Source organism: Myripristis murdjan, chromosome 3, assembly GCF_902150065.1.
Source record: "Myripristis murdjan chromosome 3, fMyrMur1.1, whole genome shotgun sequence".
Taxonomy (NCBI): Eukaryota; Metazoa; Chordata; class Actinopteri; order Holocentriformes; family Holocentridae; genus Myripristis; species Myripristis murdjan.
The window spans coordinates 9,022,086-9,039,695 of record NC_043982.1 but is presented as its reverse complement, the minus strand read 5'-3'; the positions used below and the strand labels follow the sequence as shown (position 1 = coordinate 9,039,695).

Sequence of the window (17,610 nt, the reverse complement as noted above, 5' to 3'; positions counted from 1 at the left end):
GGGTGAAGCTTTTAGGCAATGAGCAGCAGGTGATCTCAGCTTTTCTGCAAGTCCTAATGCTCCTAAAAGCCACTCTCCCTGGTTCTGTAATTGGGCATCAGTAGTTAATGTAGTATTGACTGCATTACATGCTCCTGTGCATCCTTTCCCACTAATGCCATTTGCATCACCTTGTACATTTACCATATTGCTTAGCCAATAACTGTTAAAAGCAATCTGAATCATGAATCATATAGAGAACTTTTAGCAAGACAGACATCCAAAGGAGACAATTTACAGTTGAGTTAATTTGGGTACATTAGCAGCACAACATGGATTCAGCCAGACAGACCAATTTATGTTTCTACGTCAATCCCTTTATTGGTTTTTAGATGTGTAAGTGAAAGGATGTTCTGCCAAGAGATATGAAATATCCATTTTCAAACATAAATAATGGGTTACAAATGCATCCATTACTTTGGGCTTGGGAGGGAGGGAGGGGGGGTAAAACCAAATGTGCAGTGACTACATGCTTTGAAAGATGACAAAAAATGTCTATTAGGGTTAGTGGAGGTTGTCAGGGTCTGTTACCAGGAGGCCTATTATCAACAAAACTACCCTCAACATACACTTTGAAAAGTGGCAGCTGGATGGAAAACATCAAACAATAATCTTCATTTCAGACAATGTAATAGCTTTGGTATATGACCTCCGTTGGAACAGTTATCATTGTGCTTTATTAGGGAATCTATGCAGATGCACACTGAGTGCCATTTAAGACCTGCATGTGATAAATGCACTGCACATCTCCTCAACATCAGCTCCATCCAAAATGGGACGTCATTAGAGGCGAGTTTGATTTAAATTAAAATTAATTAGATTGCCTCACCCATTAACCTAAATACATTGAAATAGATAAGTAATGCGAGTAGGCCTATTTGAAGGGAAACTGAGTGAACGCTGCACGGTGCTATCCATAATTTGCAATCAAGTTAAAAGCACTCGGCTGTCATCTCCCATCCCGTGGTGATGTCAAAGGCTGCCTCGCTAACTTCAGAGACGCAAAAAGCACTTAGAGGGAAGAGAAAAGAGCACCCACATGCAGTGCGGCGTCTGTAGTGTATCCTCAAACTCCGGGTTACACACAGGCAAACGCGTAAGACAAAAGTAGTCTGCACAAAACAGGCAACTCTGCCAAACTAAAAGCGGATTTAAACGCGTTTTGGCAAATGCCGGGCTATCCATGTACCGTGAGTGCACCCCCTCGAAAAACTTCAGGGCAGGAAAGGCGGTGGAAAATACTGAGGTTTCTTCACGAAACACGGATCCCGGTCGTGGCTATAGTGAGGTTGAAAAGCCCATAATAATAGCGAGGGGCTGCGGGATGCGTAGAGTCCGGGGCAATGGGACACAGCTGACGTGCAAATTCTCCACAGTTTGTGCTGGTACTATCCAGGTTATAGCATCCTTACGGCTCGGAAATGTTACTCACCCTCTTCCTTGTCCAACACCATCGTCCTGAGGAACGAGGAGTCCTTCCCCGGGCGATCCGTCCTCGGCTCCAGCAGGCTGCACCGCTCGGTCTTTCTCAGGGCTTCTCCTAGAAATGGCTTTGAAACGCGCGGCTGACTACACTTAGTACGGCTCGATAAACCGAAAAAAAAAAAAAAAACCTGGAAAGATGAATAGCCGTGTGTACGTTTCCCCCTTCTATCAATAATAATTCATCTGCGGAACACGGGAGATGTATACGCGGCGAAAAACCCCGATCCGGACTAAACTACGATGCAAATAAATACTGCTAAAACAACATTGGTCGGTTTTGATCAGTTCCATGCGAATAAATAATAAAGCAAAACAATGAAAAGCGATGTAAATCTACTGTCGCCCTGTCTTTAACTGTGCGCACACGGCCGGATCACAAGCTCAGGCTGAAAGACTGGAGCTCTCCTCGCTGTTAATATTCTCTTTCCTCGCTCTCATTTGCTCCGAAACAGCAACTATATTCAAACAAATCCAATTGCAAATCTGACAACTGCTAAAAGCATACTCACGCTGCCTCTCTCTCCCAATTTATGTGCCGCGCTCGCCGCTGCCGCTACTGAATAAATGCGCGCAGTTCCCAGAGACCCTCGGATTCCCCTGTTAATTAAATCAATTCATTATGCTCAGATCTGATTAGCAGCCCTTCCCCCCTCTTTGAATCAATTATTCAATACACAAACATAATTGCTTGTGCCAGAGGTGTCTAAGTATTAGCTTATTTAACTCCAAGGACACTAATTACCCCTAGGGCAAGGGAACTTTTCTCATTAATTCTGACAAAACACAAAAGCACAGCTAAGGGAAAGTGTGTGTGTATGTGTGTGTGTGTGTGTGTGTGTGTGTGTGTGTGTGTGTGTGTGAGAGAGAGAGAGAGAGAGAGAGAGAGAGAGAGAGAGAGAGAGAGAGAGAGAGAGAGAGAGAGGTCTGCCTGCCAGTCTGAATGTGCGTGATAGAGAGCGCGCGTCTGCACGTATGGTTGTATCCACGCACGTGCACGCGCGTATGGGTGCGTGCGCGTGTGCGTGTGTGTGTGTGTGTGTGTGCGTGTGTCAGAGAGAGGGAGAGGGAGGGACGGAGAGAGAGACATACAGAGTGATGCTACTACTTGGTGCCCGGCGCAGTTCGAGTGTACATATAATCGTGCTTGTTTTTCTTCTTCTTACTTACTTATTTGCAGGATTTAATAGAAATAGCATCTAATTGTAGCTTATTTATCACGAAGCCTCAGAATAGAGCTACTGCGGTAATTAGAGTGTCCAGACACACTTATCATACATACTGTAGATAAACAGTCGTTTTAAAAGAGACAGCACAACAGATGGGCTGCGTTTTTGATTAGTGGGTAGATAGAGGGTTCAGTTTCGAATCTGGTAATATAATTGTTGCCTGTTATTGCCAAGATGAAAGTGTTGCTGTTTCATGGTGGAGCCTTAAATAGCACCACTTTCACTTGCCCTGCGGAGACTGTTAACCAATTAAGGGTGAGATCCAACAAAGATTAGCCATTTAGGAGAGTGGAGTGGAGTATGCTACAATAATGCTGGTTCGTCAGCAGCCAGCAGGCTGTCTGTGGTGTGAGCTTGCTCAGTCTGTCCTTGCCTTCTGTTACATTTTGCACTAGGCAGTTATTACATCCCTGCTCTGAGCACATGATCATTAGCTACTCAATAATCAAATAATAACACCAGGCAACCCATAGCAAATTTTCCTTTGCAGTAGTAGCTTAACCAGTACTTTGTTGAACGCCAGAGTAAAAACAGTGCACGATGATACCCATGATTTGGGTAATAACAAGTTATGCAATCCTTACAGGTAGTGTTGTTATATAAACTGTGCATGCTTGCCTGTGTCATAATGATCCTGCCCTGTGTTTCAAATAAACTTTTGCTCTGTTTTTCATAATGCGATCCTGTACTGCGAATGTAATGTTTATGGTGCTGCACAGAGCTTTAGTGATAATTTTAGTCCTCGGGGCAGCAGGCTGTGGTGAGATTGGGCCGGCCCTGAAATCAATGGGCTGATCCCTCTCTGACCAGCTTCCTGGCTGACATGCTTGACTTTTCATCTCCACAGTCATATAGATTGATGACTTATGACCGAGAATGTATGTTTGCTGACCTCTAGCAAAGTGAATGACACATAATTAATCCAATCACACAGAAAACAGGGGAAGGAAAGGGAAAACACGGTTCGGTATCATCGGTGCTTGACTTCAGATAGCCGTTTGACATTTGAATGTGAAAACATTGCTATAAAAAGACCATTCTGAAAGAATTAAGATAGGGAAAGAAAATGTGTGTGAGTGGGTGGTTCTGTGGTGTGTAAGGACTGAAAGTCTGCAAGGGAGTGTATTGCTGATAATTCACCATATTTACTTAATTAATCAGTTCACCAGTATACAGAATGTTAAAGCCAACATGTTGTCAGAGACTGTACAGATCCATTTTGCTGATCACATTCATCTGTAGTCAAGCATCAGTGATAGATGCGCCTCATTTGGACAGGTGAAATAGCTGCTGAAGCCATGCACTTCTGTCTAACTTAAAGACATGAAAGGCAGGTCGCACACTGATTCTCAATCAAAACGGCTCTCATCAGTACAAATGACCTAGATTACCTTTGTGTAATGGCACAGCTTTCTGTGGCCATGATACATATTGTCTAAACCAAGGTGTGCTCCATTGCGTCTCCCTCTCACATAGTGTCTTGGGTGCAGACCCTTTCCCACTCCACATCCAACAGCAGGGTCAGTGGATGCTAGAAACAAGCCCCTGAGTCGGCTTCTCTGATACATAGTTAATTAAAATTCATTTCTGAGCACGCATTAGCCATGCCCATCTATTTATGGGCGGCTCTCACATGCAGCCACTACAAAACAGTGCTCTGTAATTAACCCCACCTAATCAGATAGCGCACTAGTGTTGTGTTCCTATTCGTCCTCAGGCACACAGCCATTGGATAGGGGTTTCAGAGAGAGGATGAGCCCATTCTATAGTTCAGAATGGCTAAGCAGATTAAAACCTCATATCAAACATGATATTTACAGGCAAAGCTCAGTGGAGAGTGCTCCTTTTATGTGTGGTGGGGAGAGGCTTCAGGGGTGGGCTTTTAAAGCCATGTCCCTTAATTGTATTCTGGCTAAGTGGGATGAATGGTGCTTTTTAATCAGAATACTGTCAGGGATTTATGTTTTTAAAATATAGAGATGGTCTGTGGTATTTAAGATGCTGAATGATACGCTTTTAGGACAGGTTTCCCAGCTTCCAGCTATATTTAAATGTGTTCTTTACATTATGCAGCCAGTTGTAAACATCACTTTATAAAACAAATGGTGTGAATTAATTCATAAAACATGCTATTTAGTTATTTCTTAGTTTATTTGAATAGCAAAAATGCAAATTTACATAGCAACATGTTGCTGTTTTACACTAGCACACAAAACTGATGCTCTGCATATGGAGATTATAGCATAGAGCCAGTTTTCAACTCCATCCTTAGTTGGGCTTTTTAAAAGTGAGGATTAAAAATGGAGTGCAGTGGTGGAATAACATGTAAAAATAAAAATTCAGATAAGACATGAATACTCCAGTAAAAAGAGAATGTAAAACTGCAGCATGATATAGAAAAATGCTTGTAAGTATTACAAAGCATAGCATGTTATTTTTATGCGTGTGACACTAGTATAGCATGTACACTGAGTTTAGAGTTCAGTCAGACGTTCACTTATTGTTTGTGAATGTATGTTTTGATTGGTGCACTCTGCTCTGTTAAGAGCGAAGGCCACAGCCCACTGCTTGAATCAAGTGGCCCTGCACAGTGTAACCTACTTTACTTTGCTGCACTGAGGTTTAAGGCTCTGCTCCTCCTAGTGGCTGATCATCGTTATGTTCTCACCTCCGCCTGGTACACAAATGGGTTTGACAGAAGGAGTTTAACACACCACATTGTAAATAGTAACCACTTAAAGCCACTTTTTCATTCTCTCCCTCTCAGTGCTCTCCTTTTCTCAGATGGGGACTGGCAGTGGAAAATAAGAATTATAGGAATGTTTTAGATGTAACCTGACAGTCTCACTGTGTAGGCCGTAATACTCACTGTGTAAGCCCTGCTGTTCACCTAGTCAATTTGAATTTCAGGTCCAATCAAATGCAGACAAGGTGTCATTTGGTGGGTAGGGGAGAGGGGCGAGTGAATCCCTTTCCCAAACAGTTAATCCAACTTTAATCCTAGTCATTAGGAATTAGACATGCCGAGCTGTCCGGCCGTGCCTCTAAATTACAATCAAACGGTTACCAATTACACAAATTATTGACGGTAGATTCTCTTTTCAACTGCAAATTAAGGCTATTAAGGAAGGCTCCTTTTTAATGCAAAAGTGACTAATTAACCAACGGATGGGAAATCTGCTGCCCAGATATCAAAAAAGTTCTCAGCGCACATTGCAGAAACACAAGGGAACCAATTAGTTTAATTATCAAAACAGCTAATTAAAATTGCACAGTTCCTAATTAGTTCTTTGCTTTTGCCTCTAATTGACAGCATGGAGATAAATGGGCTGCCGATGAAAATGGGTAGAGGAGAAAAACAGGAGAAACTTCGGCAGAATATTTATGCTGACTTTATCTCCGTCTGTGTGGCAGCCCTTGAAAGTGGAAAATTAATGACCTTAATTCCCAAACTGTTTTTCCTCTAACAGTGCTCCCCTCTGCGCTCCTGGTGCATGCTCCTTTGTATGGGCCTGCCACCCTGCCAACTGCTGGAATGGGAAAAAAGGGGTACTTGGGGGTGGGAAGGAGCCACGATTCTCCTCCTAATGTGACAGCTCCCGCCTAACAATAGAGAAAGATGAAAGAATGGAGCAGATGTAACCACTGGGAGCGTTGCATCATGGGACTGCAACTCTGTTGCACTTTTTTAAAGCGCTTCTGTCATCTTTGGGGGCACTAATTTGTCCCATGAAAAAGAGGGAACTCTGCTGGGACAGAGATAAAAGACATTTGATGGACTAGAAACAGTTTTAATAAGTTTTTTTTTTTTTTTAATCCATATTGATTGCTAAAATGCCTGGCAAATGAATTGTTCTCAAAACTTTGCACAATAACAGATTTTCAGAAGTTACCAAGTGATCTAAGGCCAGCAAACACAATTGAGAACCTATTGTTATTGCCTCCAGATTTACTGTTACGGTTCTCCCTCCTTATTGGTATGATCTGTTTAAAGGTCCTTGAGACTAAAGAAGAAAGATGGATCCTGTTAGACAGAAATGCTACACTAGCAAACCTGAACGACAGCCATTTACCTCAGAAGATTCTGTTAAACTGGGTGTGTGTGCATGTGTGTGTGTGTGTGTGTGTGTGTTTTGTGCATGTGTGTGACACCTCTCTGTGGTGTCTATCCGTCTGGCAGGCATCGTCTCTTTGTCTGTGTTCTTGCAAGGCCAACCTTGTCATGTGTAATCCTGTCCCTCTGCCTGCATGCGAGTGACATGTGGATCCTCTTGGCACATTAGTAGATAACTATCAACTAATCAGTTTACTTTTGGGACTGTGTTAAAATGTAAATTGCATTAATGCTCAAATTATGCATCAAACTACGCAGATAGGGCCAGGCCAGAGGCCGCATAATGCTAGGCTCATTCAGTTAGTGCCTTCTACATGCAGTGTTAATGCACTCTGATTTCCCCTGCTCTGGTTCAAATCAAGTGCGATATGTCAGTCAGTCGGTGTCTGGGAAAGTGGAGGAGCTTTGTATGAAGTGGAAGAGAAAGCCTTTTTTGCAAAGCTCCATTAAAAGGCAGTGAGATGATTGCCTGTTGGTTTTCTTTGTCTAATTCAGTGGAAAGGACTTTCTGCTCCATGTGCATTACAACGTTTTGCTCCCCCTCTTGGTTGAAATTGCATAGGTATTAATTTACTTGTAATCCCTATGAGTAGGAATGGATTGCCTGAAGAGTGTTCAGCAACATTCAGAATGTGATTTATCTGAACTCATCCTCCCCATTTTAAAAATTACACCCCGAAGAGGCCGTTGTGTTGCAAAGCTGTGGCCTGGAGGAACTTGCTGCCCATGACTAACAAACACACGTCCACCACTAATTGATTGTCTTGTGTTTTATTTATGGTTCGGTAGTAATTAGTGGACAGCATAATGTAAGCCATTCATTAGCACCTGGCTACCACTATGGATTTCAGTGCTTTGTCTCAGATGCACACATCATTAGGGAGAAACAAAGAGTGGAATTTATTAGCATGGCTTCTTATAAATATTCTTAAAGTCAGTGTGCCTTTAAGGAAGAACACAGGCCTGTAAAACTTTTGTCAGCATTTGCTCACTGATTCCATTTGCTGCAGAATATGTTAAGGAAGAGCAGTATAAATTTAATTTTAATTGTTTTGTACACACGCCAGTGAAAAGGAACTGATTGGATACAGTTCAGAGACAGTATATTAATACGTTATTTTCATATGTTAATTGGTTTGCATAATCTCCCCCTTTGCTTGGTTTGGAAGTACCTGGCATTGAGAAGGGGACTGAAGAGAATAGAAGACTCCAATTTACATAAAACCAGCTCCTCTGAACATTAAATAATAATGCATCTGCAAGCTGAAGGTGTGTTCAGTTAGCAGAAAGCACATTTTTATAATTTATACTCCAGCTGTTTCAGTGCTTTCGAGTCCATTTTCCTCCCTGCCTGCTTTTAATGAAATCTTGTTACTGGAGAATTGACTGGAGTGAATTGAGATTTTAATCCCATTGACGTTCTACCATGGAAATGCACACTGGTGGGAACTTTTAATGGAGGGCCCTGTAATCAGAAGACACTTGTATTCAGCTCCCTACAATAATGAATCTCATCAAATGTTAAAGCCTGGGCCGCGTGCGACGGGCTCGAATTTCAAGGTTTTTGACCATCCCCATTTGAGAAATTCCTCAGGGAGTGTGTGATTACTCAAGTTTAGCAGTTTATTGCCTCATCTTTCAATAGCCACTGAAGCACAAAATTCTCATCTAGGTTGCTCTTTTTTTCCCCACTTGAAGAACAGGCCAATATAGACTGCAGAACAGCTGCTCAGATCCCGAGGAACTGCTGTTGGCACTGCAATGTTATTAGCTGCCACCATCATTGTCCACTCACTGTGTCATTCACATAGTTAAAAAAAAAAAAAAAAAAAAAAAAAAAAAAAGTAAATTGCATGGCAAAATCACTGGTGTGACTTTAATTGCCAACATTATATTGTGTAGAGTAGAGTTTCTACCTTTTAGACTGTAGTGCCATTCTCCATAGTACATGCATGGTTTTTATTTGGACAAATAAAAAGAGCACAGCAAAAAAAGGCATTTTGTGCAGGTGGAAAAAATTACATCTAACCTCAAAAGAAAGAAATGGGAAAATCAAATTGTCAAATGTTAAAATAGAAAAAGAGCCAAGGTTATGTCTTTGACTTCCGCCCTCTCACCCTAACCCTCTTTAACTCTTGACATTACAGCATTGTTAAAACAGTGGCTGTGCAAATTATGAAGGTAGCACAAAGACTCTGCACCATTCATGGCCTGTGCAATTATTTCCAGTCATTATGAGACAAAGCCTCATCTAACTGCTCACTGAACATTATGGTTGGAAAGAGCAGCATTGGTCTGTGGGATTTTTTATGAAGGCTCACAATCTTTGTTGAATATTCTGAGAACATAACTTGGAGTAGCCTCAGTTTGGAATCAGTAAGATCACCACCATGTTTTTTTTTTTTTTTTTTTTGGTTACACCTCAGAAGCTAAATAGTGTTAAAGGGTGAACTGTTTGTCCCATGGTGCATATACTAAGCTTTAGATTGCATGGATTCTGTGGTAGCAGTAACTCTGGTCAAGTGAGCGACTGCTGGCTGAAAAGCTCAGCCCTGGAGATGTCTCCTGCAGGTCACATGGTGATGTGATGCTGTTTTATATTTGAATGACTAAATGTGACCTTTGAGATTAGAGGAGGAGCTGCTTCTCAGGGGGTTGAAGAGAGTCCCTGCTGCTATGAAGCTCATGTCCCTTTGATCCCTCTGTAATGAGACTAACACCAGGCGTTGTGGTCACTGAACACATTGACACGCCACTGGAGAGCCGACAGCTCTACTGCCTGCACTAGCAGCAACTGTGTGTGGGTGTGTGTGTGTGTGTGTGTGTGTGTGTGTGTGTGTGTGTGTGTGTGCGCGTGTGTGTGTGTGTGCGTGTGTGTATGTGTGCATGTCCTCAGGTATAATAGTGCCTGGAGACATGCAATGCATCCACAGGGATTTACTATTTGGCCGTAATATACTGGTTCACACACGGTAAGACAGCATTTACATACTATGTGAATGCTGTATACATATACACAAGATTTGTCATGCCAATTAACATGCCTCATAAGACAATGCCAGTCATGATCAGTCATGCCAGAACATTGTATATTCACTGAATGGGGAAAAACCCTTTAAATCAGCAAAAGGGGAGCTCTGGGTCTCAGCTTAGTTATGTTGAGCTGACCTGAATTATTATTTGATGTGATGCCACATATTCAAGGCTGAGGCCGCTCTCTCTGGCCCAAACAGGCAACTATGGTGAAACCCAGTTCTCTGAGACATCTTCAGAGGTCCACTGAAGATCAATCATGACTGGGGCCATCCCCACGAGACCCTCAGTAACATCCACTGATTGCTTTCTGCTGCGCAGACCATTAAGTGGAGTCTGGCAATGGGCTCCTGGACAACACTTAACAATCAATCAGAGGGCACAGCCACTTCACACTGCATGCTGGTTCTTCCCCCGCATTACACACAAACAATAATTCAGGTGGACACAAGTGACACTTAAGAATCACAGCCAGAGTGTGCCTGATGATTTAGCTGGAGTGGGACATACTGGACAGAAGACAGAGACTTGGACTGTGGGATTTGCATATGCCCAGTGATGTGATTGAGGCCTTTGAAATATCCAGATATGCCATATGTGTTTCATGCCTCTCTTATGTTACTCTCTCCTTCCTCTTGACTCTCAATGATGACCTGTTCTTTGACTTTGTCTCAGAGTTTCAGTGTGTAGACACAGAATGGAAGAACGCATTTGTACTCACCCCAGTCTATGTCCACACTAAGCTGGGTAAATTAGAAATAACATTTTTTTTTTCAGGGCTTTCAGGGGCTGCACATGCCCAATAAAGTGCCCATCGCTGTTTTTTTGTTTGTTTGTTTGTTTGTTTGTTTTGTTTTGGTTTTTTTTGTCTTGCCAAACATATCAGTGTGGACCAGAAACATTTCAAAAACAGCTTTAAGAGGGTGGAAAGTGAAAGGAACAAATCCACAATTTTTAAATGTACCTGACTTTAAATGTACCTTGATGTTGTTGTTTTTGGACAGCATCATCAGCCCAATATCACAGCACCGACCTTTTGAAACTTATTCTAAAGAATGAAATAGGTTGTTGCCTCTGAAGTGTCCTGTTACGAATCACTTGAAATGTTTTTTGTCAGACTTGTCATATATTAAAAACAATATACAAAAAGTCATGAAATAGATGGTAAAATATGATAAAATAAATAAACAAATAATGTGGCTGTTGCCCTCTCACCAGTGGGGGCTGTCATGCAGGGGGACTTCCACCGTATCTTAAAGGGCCAGACTTGAAATTTGCCTATTGATTAAGGATTCCATTGACTTAATGAACCTTCAGCCCTCCATCAGATGACTAGCCAATATATGTTCTAATCTCTAAAACGGATGTCTGGCTGTGGCTCCTTTTTAAATGAATTGATCTACTCAGCTCTGCCCAAATGGGGAAATGGGCAAGTATTGATATGATTCTCAGCTCAGTGATGGATGTGGGTGATGGTAAAACACGAGCTACATGGGCTGATGTGCTGTAGGGTAAGCAGAAATTCACAGAGCAGCTCTTCAAAAGACAAAGCAATATCATTTGTGCCTCTGCCAATATTCTGCCCACCTGTTAGTTGCATAGTCTTTTCCTGACGGAGACACAGCTCAAACAAAAACAGTATATTTTTCCTCACATTATTTAGGATTTCAGTTTAAGCTTTTGCAATCAATATTTTTCATGGGAGGAAAATTAACCAAATCTTGTCACACATGCTATACAAGATGACGTTGATAATTGTCTCATATTCATAATGGGTGAAAATGTGTTCCTCTTACAGTGCCCTGTCATGTCCAGTTGTCCACATCGTAGATTTTTAGCTAAGAATTTGAAGTGAAAGTCGAGTGGAGGCTAAAATCCATCTCTGCAGAGGAGAAAAGCAATCACAGTGAGCTTCACAAGAACATCACAATGGTTTTGTGTGATGTTCAGCCTGCATGGCAAATATTTGTCCAAGTCAGATTACACCCAAGGGAGCAGGAGACGTCTGCATCCCTCCGGCCCTTTGTTTTTTCACTACTGAGAGAAATGCATAGAGTGACTGTTTTGGCCGAGGTTAGAACTTTTAACTGTTCATTACTCGCTACAGAAAAAAAAAAAAAAAAAAAAAAAAACACGGTTGAGTCTCACTGAGATAATAAGCACGACTGCCATGAATATTCACCAGTGTGGCAGCTCACTGTATTGTGATTCGCACAGCACTAGTGAGCCTGGGATGGCATCAAATAATTTTGTCTGTCTTCCCTCAGTAAAGCGGCACGGGCTGGAGTGTTTGATGTCTCCACGGTTTATTTCAATATTAGAAAGGCATTTTCCGAAAATTGAAGCAACCTATTTCTTTCGCTGATCTTCCTCTATATGGTTGTCAAACATGTTCATCTTTTCTTTGACATGAAATAATGAGTCTGCTTCAGTGGTCAAAGGGCCTGATAATTTGAGCTCTTATTTTATAAACTCATTTCTTTTGACTGACATTGCATTGGAGGCAGAAATAATAAATCACAAACACATTCCCAGAGATCTGATGATTGCGCTGTAAATGTCAAACTAGGCAGGAAATCGTAATTAAGGAAAGGAAATTGTTTCATAGAAGCACTTGAATTTTAAAAAGAACTAAGCATCAAATTATTCAAACATTTAATTATGGCCCAATTTGCCAGGACTGCTAACACTCTCCCTCCCCCAGCGTCTCTAGTGCTGACACTTGTAACTCTCCCCTCTACACTGGTGCCGTGGAAAGCGTCTGGTAGAAAATACTCACTGTGGGTCATGGTACAGCTTACTTTCTGTTGCTCTTGTTCATATAAAGTTGAACACCAAGTTGGACACCCTGCCTTTGTCTTCATGTACACTCAACTGGTCTCAGATGGGAGGAGGATCAGTGGACAGTCTCCCTTCTGCACCTCCACAGTAACCTGTAAATATCATGCAAATACGCCAAATGGTAATGTATCAATATATGGGCTGCTAATTTACTGTGTTTGTTTGCATGCAGTTTATCAGCATCCTCTTATTTACCTTATACCTTGCACTGCTCTGGCAGACATTATAATAATATCTTATCAGTCATCAGCAATCTACGGTAGCTCTACTACAGGATCTAATGTAAGCAGGTTTATAAAAAAAAAAAAAAATCCATATGAATCAAAGGAACATGTAATTTCTGGACATGTGTTTGCCCATTTTAAATTTAACAATCATGATCACAATCATAGCTGATGGTGTAGCAGGTTGGAGGTGCAATGTGCATTCACTGGTTGGAAGACCAGGGATATGAAAACTAATCAAAAACAACACATGTGAGTGAACACAGTCACATGAATGTAGCTTGTTAAGCGCATTTAGTCAAATGTAACATACATACAATGTTGCATGGAGACAGTGCCGTCGTATAGGGGGGAAAGGTGATGACAATATTAAGGACCCACGGCCCACTAGGGCCCACACACAGTTAAAAAAGTGGCAATGAATGGGGTAGAGGGGCCCACACCAATATTCTTTCAGGGGGGCCAGAATTCCTAGCAACTGCCCTGATGGAGGCTTTTACACGTTGATGTGTACGTTGTTGAATTGTTCTGCACAGATATCTTTGATATGATCAAAAAATCAGAGTGTGTGACTGTGCTTAGACCTGACACAAAGTGTCAAGTGTTTGATACTTACAAAGAGACCATTCATTCCAAAATAAATGCCAAACAGTATCAGTTTATGTGCAGAGACATTATTTTATAAAATGCACACGTTGTCGGTGTCAGCCAGGCGATAACCACCTACACACAGACATTAAAATATTAAAAATGATGCAGCAGCAATTACCATCAGGATACAAATGTTTCACTTGTATGTCTAATGATTTGCTGGCAACACTGGAGACCAAAAGCAGTGTTTGTTCACCAGCAGACCAAACCTCTGCTGCGCTGCCCTCTAGAGGCTGCAACATGCCTCAAAGTTTCAACCACTAGGGGGCAGCACAGAAAATGTTTTGCATCATGTGACTTGTTAATTTATTTTTCGCACAGAGAACATGGAGCTCCTGGAGGTCCAGAGAGAGTGAATGCTGGCCCCTGGAGACTGTCTTCTGGCAAAACCCACCCCATAACTTGTTTGTACAGCAGCTAATTATGACCTACAGATATGTTTTAAAGCTAGCTAGCTAACGTGAGCCAACATTTCGTAACATTAACCCTGCCTTTTTCCTAACCTTAACCGCTACGACAAACCTTTTCCTGACCATAACCGAGTATTTTTCTAGTGTTTGCTAATCAATGTTAGCTTGTTAGCTAGCTTGCCTAGGAAATGGTCCTGTGGATCAAAGCAGAGGGTTGGAACAAACGACGAATGTGGCCAAAGGACTTGCTGGGCCACTGGCACCACTGTTTAGTGGTAATTATTGGTGTACTTGTCAATAAGGACACAGTTAATTTAGTGACATTTCTAGATAAATTTGCCATTAATTAGCATTTAAGCGGCTCTGTAGTTGCAGTTTAGCTGATTATTAAACTGGCTAATGTGTTGGTGGGCTTTCAGAGGATGGTACTTCCAAAGAGTTGAGAGAAATTTGATTTAGCATTTCCTTTGATCTTTAAAATCACCATAACTTCAATATTGTACATTTTGGTATTATTATCATAAACCAGTTAAAAATCAAAGCCAATGTCATTGGATGTTTCTTAGTGCTGAACTTAATTTTGAATCAACAATGATAAGGTTGATTCAAAATCCCTCCTGATCCCCCTGCATCTTTTTCAAAATAGTGGGGTTGAAGGAGAGGAACTGAAATCCCATCACATTTTACATATCCTATGACTTCTGCTAATCTCTATACGGGACCACAAGGAATTACAATGACAGGCCATTGCCCTCCCTGTGTCTGCCCCGTTAGCCTGTGACTGAACCGACACAGTCGCGTTTTCACAACAGAAGCCACCAAGTTACATTAGAGCAGAGACCCAGTGATGAGGAGATAATACAGAGCAAACTGCAGCACCATCCTCCATTGCTGAGTGGTTAAAAATGCAAGTAGGAAGGAAGGAAGCAGGGTGAGGGAGGAGGGGGACTGGGAGTGTGCTAAAATCCCAGTGAGCGGGAGGGTTTTGATGCAAAACAGAGTACAGGCCAAAAAGTGAGTTGGAAAGTCCAAAATCTCAGGAACTGTTGAGTCCCTGGCACTGACCAACAATCCAGCTGATGCCCTGCAGACGTTTTCTGCTGCGGGTCAGTCAAAATTGCACTTATTACCCTTCAATTGCTGGTGTATTTATCTGAGGAATTTACTAAATAAACACTTTTTAAAATTATTCAGAGCAATGAAATGATGAGGACTACATTAGTGAGCAATTTAGGATTATAAAAGAATCAACTTGTTACTGTTTGTTTCTTTGCAAGTAAACAAATCAGCAAACGTTCAAGTTATTTACTGTCTGATTCCTTAACTTTATTTACTGCACATCAGTGTTGCTTTAGCATGGAGTTAATGACAAATTTCAGGTTAATGAGCCATAACAATGGTAAATTAGCTCCCTGTAAATTGATACATTACCCAGCAAATTAGCAAAACTGAGATCTGTGAGCCTCTACATTTTTTTAACCTTTCCTTTCCTTTCCTTTTTTTTTTTTTTTTTTTTTTTTTTTTTTTTTTGTCTATTTGAGATAAGTCCCCGATTACACATGTGTGAATAATATAAGGCCCATACAGTCTGATGTGGTAGTCAAACTACTGCAACGTCCTGGTATGAAAATCGGTATGCACAAGAGTTTGTGTTTTTTGCTTGTGTTCTAAAAAAACATTAAAAGAAAAACCTAGCACAGCAAATACAAACACAGCAATTAAAAACTTTATTATATACAAAAAAGTAACTACCGTTTGAGAGATGCTTTATTTGTTGCCCGCGGAGACCAGATGGCACCACTGGCCCTGGCAAAGGCTGCTTTCCCATGTTTAATGTTGTTATTCTTGTTGCTTTTTTGTCACCAACCCTGGGGAAGAATTGAATTTATCCCTCACTGGGGTTTACTGGCAGGCAGAATTTAGGGGCTCTGGCAAGGTTAGATATTAGGAAAAGATGCAGTTGATGCCTTACACTAACCCCAACTCCAGGTTCAGTGGTACAGGTGGCTCGTGAGTTGAGTCTTTAAGAGAAGACCCAACTTTTGCTTCCAATAGTGAACATGAGATCTTTACCTCTTAGCCTCATGCAAACATACACACACACACACACACCACAGGACAACACAACAACAATGTCACGTTAGGAAATCACCACTATCCCTTTAACACTATTACAGCACCACTCATAAACATACAGGGTTGGTGACTTACTGCTGAAGGTTGCTTCTCCGCTCCGATAATGTTAGTCCTGTGGGTAATGGTGTGAAATCTACTTGGGTGCTTTGCATGTGAGTGTGAACTATAAACTGTAAACTGCAAACTGTAAACTGTGAGTGTGTGTGCATGCTGTAGACTGTCCGGGCAGCACATTCCCATTGCCAGGTCGTCACCCCTTTCGCATTTGATACCGATGCTGAAGGCACCCTTTGGAGTCAGAATGAGACGCATCAGGCATTCTCACTTTTAGGCACCAAAACCACTTGGTTAGGATTAGGGAAAGGTCAGTTTTAGGCATTTTAGCCTCCATCACACACAAAGGAAATGGGAATCAAACTAGGGTCATGTGTATGGGGGTGCTGAGGCTTGCATGTTCACCATGCACCCAACCACCTACCTTTGTTGTGGCCTTTTATACTAAATCAACATTCACTGCATCGCATACTGCCAGCAAAAGGTGTCTTTGGCTTCTTATGGTGTCAATATCAGATGCAGAAGGGCAAGTATTTCACGCCCTGGGAATGAAAATGGGCTGGTCCGGGTGCTGCACTGCCCTCAAGTTCTACCTTTTGCGAGGCATCACCATCACGTTAAGTAACATTATAAAACTGATTTTTGTGCCTTTTGAACCATTCATATTCACACATGACACTGCACTCCAGAGAGTCTCAGCAACACACCTGGCAAGTTTTAAATCAGTCGGATGTCCTTCATTTACAGTCAGATGTTCACAGCAGAGGTCCCGACATGCATTTTCATCTTTATCACTGGAAGAAAAACAACTTGAGCTGTAAGCTATTATAGGCTAATTACTCATATGTAACAATCAAAGTCAGTCTAAGATTTAGATAAAAAGGAGTGCGTGCTCCAAATTTGGCAAAATCGACTAGATTAAGATTTTTTAGTAAATTATTTATTTGTTTTTGTTTGTTTGTTTGTTTGTTTGTTTTTAATTCATTTCTGCTTCAGTTGTTCAGCTGCATTTAACATGTGTACAAAATGTCTTCAGGGTTGATCAAAATGTCATGGAGTTGTGGTCGATTTTGTAATAGGCATTGCCCTTTTACAAGCTTACTGAATACCTATAGTTATATGTTATTCATCACTATATTATTCATCCATAGTGTCCTGTTCAGAGTTTTTCTCAGATAGGTCCAAACAGCAGCACAATTATTATTATTTCATCATCTATAATTTTGCCCATCAGTTCAACTAGAATTGTGATGATGATGGTGGTGGTGGTGGCAGCAGCAGTAGTAGCAATAATAATGGTTCTTATGAGCATTTGGTGACAAAAGAGACACAAGACAATTCTGAAGATGTAAAATATGACTTTGTCCCTCCTCATTTTCCCAACAATTTAAGGTGAA

The 17,610-nt window shown here is 41.4% G+C and overlaps 1 protein-coding gene across 2 annotated transcripts in view; it reads right to left on the bottom strand.

Annotated features, from left to right (window-relative positions):
- The window catches only part of lmo1 (LIM domain only 1), a 29,113-nt gene extending 26,824 nt beyond the window's left edge, over window positions 1–2,289 (bottom strand). The window contains exon 1 of one of the 2 annotated variants that reach the window (XM_030044637.1): window positions 1,472–2,289. In XM_030044637.1, coding sequence (XP_029900497.1) covers window positions 1,472–1,493 — 22 coding nt within the window. In that variant the 5' untranslated portion in view covers window positions 1,494–2,289. The remainder of the gene's footprint in view (window positions 1–1,471) is intronic. The other variant, XM_030044647.1, reaches the window with a different exon arrangement.
- Window positions 2,290–17,610: the final 15,321 nt, after the last annotated feature.